Source organism: Tachysurus vachellii, chromosome 21 (assembly GCF_030014155.1).
Source record: "Tachysurus vachellii isolate PV-2020 chromosome 21, HZAU_Pvac_v1, whole genome shotgun sequence".
In the NCBI taxonomy this organism is placed as follows: domain Eukaryota; kingdom Metazoa; phylum Chordata; class Actinopteri; order Siluriformes; family Bagridae; genus Tachysurus; species Tachysurus vachellii.
Genome location: NC_083480.1, coordinates 17,924,513 through 17,935,186, shown reverse-complemented (window position 1 = coordinate 17,935,186; position 10,674 = coordinate 17,924,513). Strand labels below are relative to the sequence as shown.

General features: G+C 41.0%; 1 protein-coding gene across 1 annotated transcript; it reads left to right on the top strand.

Moving 5' to 3' along the window:
* Positions 1-3,936: 3,936 nt before the first annotated feature.
* On the top strand, positions 3,937-8,978 carry cthrc1a (collagen triple helix repeat containing 1a). The gene is made up of 4 exons (XM_060897202.1): positions 3,937-4,088; positions 7,035-7,253; positions 7,605-7,821; positions 8,778-8,978. Exons 1-4 carry the CDS (start codon positions 3,948-3,950, stop codon positions 8,918-8,920), a joined length of 720 nt encoding a protein of 239 aa, XP_060753185.1. The 5' UTR covers positions 3,937-3,947; the 3' UTR covers positions 8,921-8,978.
* Positions 8,979-10,674: the final 1,696 nt, after the last annotated feature.

The following is a 10,674-nucleotide window of genomic DNA, read 5'->3' as shown; positions in this document are numbered from 1 at the left end:
AGACAATGATGATGATGGCGATGATGATGACAATGACGACGATGATGATAGTGATGATGATGATGATGATGACAATGGTGATGATGATGATGATGATGATAATGGTGACGATGATGATGATGATGATGGTGATGATGACGATGATGATAATGATGGTGATGATAAACACAATGATGATGATGGTGATGATAATGGTGATGATGATGATGATGATGATGATGATGGTGATGATGATGATGGTGATACTGATATATGTTGTCATGTGATTTTAAGTGCTTATCCTGTTACACCTGTGTTTAACATTGTCTCTGAGACTTTTAGCATTCAGAGACGTGTTTAACTGTAAAAGTTTCCCTCTGAATCTAATCCCACTATTTAAACATAGCTTTGTTATAAAACTCTTACACCTTCTTTATGTTCTAAACCTTCTCAGTATGAGAAGCCCCAGAATCTTTCCATCACTAGTCTCTATAGTAAACTCTGAAGCTCTGGTCTATACCTGATGATTAACAGCCTGTCTGCATGAATAAATGAAGAATCATGATGAATAATTCATTCATGTGTAATTCATGTTCCATAGAGCAGTGTATTTGTTCGAGAAAAGACGTCTACTTTCACACAATATCATGTCTCATTTTACTTCAGACATGAAAACATAACCTCCAAAGATTGGAATATATTTTATAGAAAATGAAACTGTTAAGAACATTTAGGAACTTTGGGCTTTATTATCTAACCATTTATAACCATTACCACCTTGATCAGACACCAGGATTTCTGTTCTGATTACAGACCTGGTGCTGAGGCCTGGGATGAAGGTGACGGTAGCATGAGAAGCAAGTTGAATGGTGGTGAAGATGGTGGATGAGGGAGATGATGGTGTCATCACTAACAATCAAACAAGCTAACTGTCAGACAAGCTAGCAAGCAAGCAGAGAGGAAGTTAGCCATCTGACTAGCCTAAAGGCTCTGATGTGCCGAGCCCATAGCCATGTAACAGCAGCACAGTGTCACCTCACAGCTTCAGCTTCATCCTGACTTTAAAGCTCAACTTTTAAAAAAGCTTTAATACAGAATCATTTCAAGTCTTAGTGTGTGATAATAACCGAAAGAGCTGATAAAGAACTCGTCTGGAACATTCGGTTTCTCTGAAAACTACGTTGTACAACCTGAACATTTACCATTAATCATTTTCTCTCCATTAATTACCGCCGTACTCCGACGTTACTGCTGTGCCTGCACGCAGACAAAAAGGTGCTTTTTGTGTGCAGCCTTTGAAAATGAAAAATGTGCTGAAACTCTGCATGAGAGCAGAAGATCGTTCTCTTACTTCTGTGTCGGCTCACAAGGGGATCTACTGAAATACTGCACAATAAAGGACAACTGCACTCGACAACACATGAAATTCAGCTCATTGTTTAGTTTTTTCATGAGAACTTGTGTCTCATGCTGATGTCACAGGAAAGCTTTGTTATTGCTGGTGCATTTATTTGTAGAAAAATTAATTAAAAAGACGTGATAAGAGTCAGGTTTCCATCCTATAAGCAAAAGAACCAAAAAAAATATTTCCTCACTCACCATCATCAGTGTCGTGTTAATCAGGACATTAAACACTGGACTAAAAAAAAGTCCCAGAATGCAATGCAACTGTACAGCATTTTCATTCATTCATTTTCTACCGCTTATCCGAACTACCTCGGGTCACGGGGAGCCTGTGCCTATCTCAGGCGTCATCGGGCATCAAGGCAGGATACACCCTGGACGGAGTGCCAACCCATCACAGGGCACACACACACACTCTCATTCACTCACACAATCACACACTACGGACAATTTTCCAGAGATGCCAATCAACCTACCATGCATGTCTTTGGACCGGGGGGAGGAACCCGGAGTACCCGGAGGAAACCCCCGAGGCACGGGGAGAACATGCAAACTCCACACACACAAGGTGGAGGCGGGAATCGAACCCCCAACCCTGGAGGTGGGAGGTGAACGTGCTAACCACTAAGCCGCCGTGCCCCCCTGTACAGCATTTATCTAGTATTTTTTATTTAGGATTTAATTTCTACTCATTTCACTCATTCTTATGCTTGATATAGTTCTGTTCTTGGGACAGATAACATTCATTTGTCTGATTAATTGATTGGTTGGTTGACTTACTGGCTGACTGTGTGTGTGTCTGTGTGTGTGTCTGTGTGTGCCTGTGTGTATGTCTGTGTGTTTGTGTGTCTGTGTATGTGTGTGTCTGTGTGTTTGTGTGTCTGTGTATGTGTGTGTGTCTGTGTGTCTGTGTGTGTGTGTCTGTGTGTGTATGTGTCTGTGTGTGTGTCTGTGTATCTGTGTTTGTGTCTGTGTGTGTGTGTCTGTGTGTGTGTCTGTGCGTGTGTGTCTGTGTATGTTTGTGTAACAGCTGCTCTCGGCCGATGGCAGACCTTTTCTGCCACCTGGTGTTTTATTACCTTACAACATCCACTGCATCAGTTTTCAGTCTTTAGCCATGACTCCTGATTGTCTACACAGAGACATCACCAGACAGCTGATGAAGTCCACAATGAGGTCACGTGTCTTTCATAATGGATTTGTATAGTGCTACAAGAAGAATAATAAACAGGGTATTAACACTGCGTGTCTGTCATAAGATTAGTCAGGACACTGGTGGGTTTCAGTATGTAGAGCACTGTGATTCTGTGTAACTGCTGGTGAGCAGGAGGATGAGACAGAGGAGAGGTTTGAGTCTCCTGCTGGCCAAATAATTCCCACCTCTCCACATTAACACTGGTGCAGAAATAAAACACACAGCACAGCTAAAGCTTGTCTACAGTAAACCACTGGACACCTCTGTACACACCTGTACATACCTGTACACACCTGTACACATCTGTACACATCTGTACACACCTGTACACATCTGTACATACCTGTACACACCTGTACACATCTGTACATACCTGTACACACCTGTACACATCTGTACACAACTGTACACATCTGTACACACCTGTACACACCTGTACATACCTGTACACACCTGTACACATCTGTACATACCTGTACACACCTGTACATACATGTACACATCTGTACACACCTGTACACACCTGTACACATCTGTACACACCTGTACACATCTGTACATACCTGTACACATCTGTACACACCTGTACACATCTGTACACACCTGTACACACCTGTACATACCTGTACACATCTGTACACACCTGTACACATCTGTACATACCTGTACACATCTGTACACACCTGTACACATCTGTACACATCTGTACACACCTGTACACATCTGTACACATCTGTACACATCTGTCACAATACATCTATAAAATATACAATTTAGTAGGCTAGGTAAAACAGAGGAAATACTTATGACGTCACACCATTAACGTCGTCAACTAGTTAAAACATTTCACTACGTCATAATGCGTATGATTGTGCATGTGACACGTGAATAACACGTGAATTTTAACATTGTAAAATGCGACATGGGAAAAAAGACGACTTTTTAATGTCCTGCATTTATTTTTAATTTTTTTTTAATTGTAGTGTTAAAATCAGTAGAACTATATTTTCCCTCCTGACCTTAAAGTCACTTAATGTTATATTTATTTAATTTTGCTCTTTTATGACCAGCTGAAAAAGTTTTAGAGAAAAAAAAAAGCATGTTTGCTCAAGTTAAAGCAAAAGGTTTCTTCTGAGAGGAAAATGACGTCTTTTATTTTCTGTTAGCAGCATTTAGGCTTTCCGTCTGAAGAAATTGTCGCGTATTAATGAACATTCTGTCATTTGTAAAAGAAAAGAAAAAAGCCGATAGTCTCCTTCCTTCCTTCCTTCCTTCCTCCCCCTGAGACGCCACGAGTGAGCGCGCGCCCCCGTGCGCCTTTGGAACGAGAGCGCGCACCGGGAATTAGTTGTGAACGCTCTGTTTGTGAATGAAGATGGGATCCTTGTTTGTGTCTCTGTCTCTGTCTCCGATTCTCATCTGCTTCTGCCTCGTTTTTCCGCTCTGCACGACCCAGAAAGCCAAAGATAGGAAGAGTGTTGGCGCGAGGGACACCGAGTTCGTGGACAAGGTGAGAGAAAAACACTGAAACCGGTTCATCATTAACTGGAAATACACACATGCATCTACATGCAACACACACACACACACACACACACACACACACACACACACACGCACACACATACATACACAAACACACGCACACACATATACATACACAAATACACACACAAATACACACACAAACACACACACATACATACACATACACACACAAACACACATGTTGCTTTGTAAATGTTTCCGATGAACTTTCTTTGTCATCTCTAACTAGTTTAACTCTAAACACTTTTCCTTCTCACGTTTCACGCGAACTTCACACGTTAAAAAGGTTTGTGTTGAGATGTGTGTGACGTGTTTGTGAGTCTGGTGTCACACCGTCGGTCTGTGTTGTGTTTTCATTTTTATGTAAGAAATTAGCGATGGTGCGTCCTGGTGACGTCACAGGGGGACATTGTTATTACCAGCGCAGTTACGATGACGTTTAATAGCAGTAATAAAATTTCAACTCCATTCATCTCAATCAAGTTTTGCTGAGTTCTTAAAATCAACCAAAAAAGATCATGAGTTCATGAGATGTGGAGGCACTGGAGAGACACTGATTTAGGGTGGAAGTGGAACAGATGTGTACAGATGTGGAGATGAAAGATCTGGACAGATGTAATGACTAAAGTGTCCCCGCATCACTCCCCATACATGGGCTAAAGAAAACTGTTCACTTCTGTACACTTAAACTGTGTAAAATGTTTATATGATACCAAATGTGAGATCTGACAAAGTTGATCTGAATGGAACAGTGTGTCATTGCCCTAATGGGCGTGGCCTAATAGTCTAAAATACCAATCAGTCTGTCATGAGGATGTAATAAAACATTTTCTCGACACTTTAAATAGATCCAAAGCAACAGAGAGCAGAGAGTCTTTTATTGTGGCTCATCTGAAGAACGAGAGGTTTGGATTAGAGCTTCCTGACCCTCCGACCCTCGTCTTTCTCTCTCACACTCACACACAGCGTTTGCACTATTTATGTGAACTATAACTGGGTTAATATTCATGATGGACCCTAGAGTCTACAAAATACCCATAATGCACTTTGATACTCGTGAAGAACAGAGAGCAGGAAGCCATTTTGGACCCAGAGGTGTCTGATCTTGGGGTGCCAATACTTATTAGTGTGTGACAGAATTGCTGTGGCTTTTTCTCTAAATCCAGTGAAACCAGGAACTGGAAGAACAAACTGCAGCCTTTACACAGTATTCCTCCTGTCATGCTGACCTTTGACCTCTGGGAATTTTCAGTACCCACAATGCACTGTGATCACACTGTTCACTGTGTTTCTCTCCTTCTGGCAGTCGACAGTCATTTCCCTTCAGCGCCGCTGCCACTTTTACGCTTGGGCTTTGAAGAATTTGCTTCCTCAGCTCCTGGGAGACGTACAAACACACCCTGGTCTCAGCAGGGTTAGGGGAGAGAGAGAGAGAAAAGGAGAGAGAGAGAGACAGAGAGAGAGAGAGAGAGAGAGAGAGAGAGAGAGAGAGAGAGAGAGAGAGAGAAGGAGAAGGAGAGAGAAGAGGAGAGAGAGAGAGAAGGAGAGGGAGAGAGAGAAGAGGAGAGAGAGAGAGAGAGAGAGAGAGAGAGAGAAGGAGAGAGAAGAGGATAGAGAGAGAGAGAGAGAGTGTGTGTGTGTGTGTGTGTGTGTGTGTGTGTGTGTGTATATATATAAAATGTATCTTTTGTGTCATGCTGACCACCAAACGTTTGGTTTCCATTAGCTGAGATCCCTCAGGAGATCGGTGTGTGCTTGAGACGAGAGTGTGTGTGTGTGTGTGTGTCTGTGTGTGTGTGTGTGTGTGTGTGTGTGTACGTTTGGACCACAGGAATGTCTGAATCGAGATCATATGTTACAGCTCAGTAAATGTGACTTAATTCTTTTTGTTATTATTATTTTTAACTTACAGAAAATATTTCATTACTTTTTTCTTTTCATTTAATGATTTTTTCATATTTACACTTTCACTGTATGATGTACATTTTTATTTCATTTAGTTGTTATTCATTTATATATTAATGCTTTTTATTTTTTTTATACATTTTTATCCTTTTTTGCTGAATTTATTTCTTCAATTTTATTTTAAAGTCAGTGGAATGAAACTGTCAACTTTTTTTTTTTTTTTTAGAATATTCACATTATTTTTTAACTCTGCACTTTAATATTTATTTCTCTGGCATTTTATTTTTCAATTTTTTTTATTATTACTTCCTCAAACCCTGTATCCGTACCATCAATAATTATTCTGTACTTTCCTCTTTCCTCTCCTTGTTTATTTACGTTATGGATTTTCACTGATCACTCATTGACGACTTAAACACACCTTTATTATTATTATTATTATTATTATTATTATTATTATTATTATTATTATTATGATTATTTATTGTTATTCTTATTATTATTCTGATTATTATTATTATTGTTATTATTATTATTATTATTATCATCATGATGATGATTATTATTATTATTATTATTATCATGATTATTATTATTATTATTATTATTATTATTATTATTATTATTATTATTATTATTATTATTATTTATTGTTATTATTATTATTATTATTATTATCATGATTATTATTATTATTATTATTATTATTATTATTATTATTATTATTATTATGATGTTCATATCATTTATTTATTCATAATGTTTATGTAAAACTGGGTGAAAACGTCTATAAAAAACACTTTAATGGTCAGTTCACTTTTTACTGAATATTTTTTATTATTCATTTTTTTATTTCTACACATTTATTTATTTTATCTTCAGATTTTCATCGTACACTCAACAGTCCCAGGTCTTTAACGTTCTCTTGTTCTCTCTCTCTCTCTCTCTCTCTCTCTCTCTCTCTATCTCTCTTTGTCTCCTCTCTCTCTTTCTCTCTCTGCAGTACAGTGTTTGTGCACAGGGTCCTCCTGGAGTGCAGGGACGTGATGGTAATCCTGGTGTGAACGGTATTCCTGGTACTCCAGGAATTCCCGGCCGCGATGGGGTGAAGGGGGAGAAGGGCGAGTGTGTGACGGAGAGATTTGAGGAACCGTGGAAGCCGAACTATAAGCAGTGTGCGTGGAGCTCGCTTAATTACGGCATCGACCTCGGCAAGATCGCTGTAATTATTTCATGATTTAATTATTTCATTATTTTTAGTCTGCAACTTTTTCATGTTTTCCATCAATTTCCTTTTTTCTTTTTCAAGTTTTTCTTTCTTTATCTTCACTTTTCCTTTCCTTTCCTTTTGAAATAGTCTATTAATGTTAATTAATCTGTTAATTTATAGTCTGTTTTCACAGAAGAGTCTTTTCTGTTTTTTTTAATCTTGTAAAATGTCTTAGCCAATCAGAGAGCAGTATTCAGCAGAGATATGAGTAAAGAGATGTAGCGGTGGTTGGCAAGAGTGTTAAGTGTGTTGTGTAAGTGTGTGGTGTGTGTTGTTAAGTGTGTGTATCTTCCGTCCCTGCAGGACTGCACGTTCACTAAGCTGCGGTCAGACAGCTCCCTGCGTGTGCTCTTCAGCGGCTCGCTCCGCCTCAAGTGTAAGACGGCCTGCTGTGGACGGTGGTACATCACTTTCAATGGTGCCGAGTGCACGGGTCCGTTACCCATCGAGTCCATCATCTACCTGGACCAGGGAAGTCCAGAACTCAACTCCACCATCAACATGCACCGCACCTCCACAGGTGAGTGTTTACTGAAACAGTGACACACACACTGTATACACACACACTGTATACACACTCACTGTATACACACTCACTGTATACACACACACTGTATACACACACACTGTATATACACACACACACACTGTATATACACACACACTGTATACACACACACTGTATACACACTCACTGTATACACACACACTGTATACACACACACTGTATATACACACACACACACTGTATATACACACACACTGTATACACACACACAGTATACACACACTGTATACACACACACACTGTATACACAGACTACACACACACATGCATGTATACACGCACACTGTATATACACACACTTTACACACATGCATGTATACACACACATTGTACACACACACGCTGTATACATTCATTCATTCATTCATTCATTCACTCATTTTCTACCGCTTATCCGAACTACCTCGGGTCACGGGGAGCCTGTGCCTATCAGGCTCATCGGGCATCAACTCTCTCAACGCTCTCTCTCACATCAAGGCAGGATACACCCTGGACGGAGTGCCAACCCATCGCAGGGCACACACACACTCATTCACTCACGCAATCACACACTAGGGACAATTTTCCAGAGATGCCAATCAACCTACCATGCATGTCTTTGGACTGAGGGAGGAAACCGGAGTACCCGGAGGAAACCCCCGAGTCATGGGGAGAACATGCAAACTCCACACACACAAGGTGGAGGCGGGAATCAAACCCTGACCCTGGAGGTGTGAGGCGAACGTGCTAACCACTAAGCCACCGTGCCCCCCACACAGTATACACACACACTGTATAAACAGACTACACACACATGCATGTATACACACACAATGTATATACACAACATTTATTGAATCTTTTATTACACAAGTCACAGTGGTCACTCTGTGTGTGTGTGTGTGTGTGTGTGTGTGTGTGTTGTACAGTGGAGGGCCTGTGTGAGGGCATCAGCGCTGGTCTAGTGGACGTGGCGATTTGGGTTGGGACCTGTGCTGATTATTCCCGTGGAGACGCCTCCACAGGCTGGAACTCTGTATCCAGGATGATCATCGAGGAGCTTCCCAAATAATTCTCTGTCTGTCTGTTTGTCTGTCTGTTTGTCTGTCTGTTTGTCTGTCTGTTTGTCTGTCTGTTTGTTTGTCTGTCTGTTTGTCTGTCTGTTTGTCTGTCTGTTTGTCTGTCTGTTTGTCTGTCTGTTTGTCTGTCTGTTTGTTTGTCTGTCTGTTTGTCTGTCTGTTTGTCTGTCTGTTTGTCTGTCTGTTTGTCTGTCTGTTTGTCTGTCTGGTCTGCTGGTGGTCACTGACGTGTCATCAGAAACACACAGCTAGTGAGAGTGTGTTCATCACTGTGTAAACTCCTTTCTGTCAGTTCACTATGTTTATTTATCATCTCTCAGTCATCTCTGTCCATGTCATGTTAGTTACTGTTCCTTCACACAGACAGAAGCCTGAAACCTGAGCTCAGGATCAACACCTGGATCTGGGAGGAACAACGATACACACACCATCACAAACAAACAAACCAGAGTGTGTCTTAGCTTCTTATTGTCTAGAGAAATATCATCTGGAAATTATGCTGATTAAAAACTTTAATTTGAATATCTCAAGGTAAAGTCACAAATATTTCAGAGCACTGTGTGTCCTCTGCAGACTGGTGGGTGTGAGCTGGAAGAAATGCTCACCAGACCTTCATGAGTAATACTCTACTTTTTCCTATGTGAAGTCTTCCAGATGTGGACCAGCCACACACACTCTAACACACACACACACACTTTCTCTCACACACACAGACATACACACACACACACACACACACTTTCTCTCACACACACAGACATACACACACACACACACACACACACACACACACTTTCTCTCACACACACAGACACACACACACAGACACACACACTTTCTCTCACACACACAGACATACACACACACACACACACACACTTTCTCTCACACACACAGACATATACACACACACACACACACTTTCTCTCACACACACAGACATACACACACACACACACACACTTTCTCTCACACACACAGACATACACACACACACACACACACACACACACACTTTCTCTCACACACACAGACATACACACACACACACTTTCTCTCACACACACAGACATACACACACACACACACACACACTTTCTCACACACACACACACACACACACACACACTTTCTCTCACACACAGACATACACACACACACACACACTTTTTCCCACACACACAGACATATACACACACACACACACACTTTCTCTCACACACAGACATACACACACTTTCTCTCACACACACAGACACACACACACGCACACACTTTCACACACACACAGACATACACACACACACACACACACACACTTTCTCTCACACACACAGACATACACACACACACACTTTCTCTCACACACACAGACATACACACACACACACTTTCTCTCACACACACAGACATACACACACACACACTTTCTCTCACACACAGACATACACACACACACACACACACACACTTTCTCTCACACACACAGACATACACACACACACACTTTCTCTCACACACACAGACATACACACACACACACACACACACACACTTTCTCTCACACACACAGACATACACACACACACACTTTCTCACACACACAGACTCACACACACTTTCTCACACACACCACACATGCACTCACACAACTCTCTCATACACACAATCTCACACACTCTCTCTCTCTCTCTCTCTCTCTCTCTCACACACACACACACACCACACATGCACTAACACACACAAA

Bases quoted from the DNA above. Each gene is read 5' to 3' on its own strand.
- cthrc1a (XM_060897202.1), top strand. From the start codon at position 3,948: ATGAAGATGGGATCCTTGTTTGTGTCTCTGTCTCTGTCTCCGATTCTC. The intron at 4,089-7,034 runs GTGAGAGAAAAA...CTCTCTCTGCAG, and splicing joins ACACCGAGTTCGTGGACAAG to TACAGTGTTTGTGCACAGGG. The intron at 7,822-8,777 runs GTGAGTGTTTAC...TGTGTTGTACAG, and splicing joins CATGCACCGCACCTCCACAG to TGGAGGGCCTGTGTGAGGGC.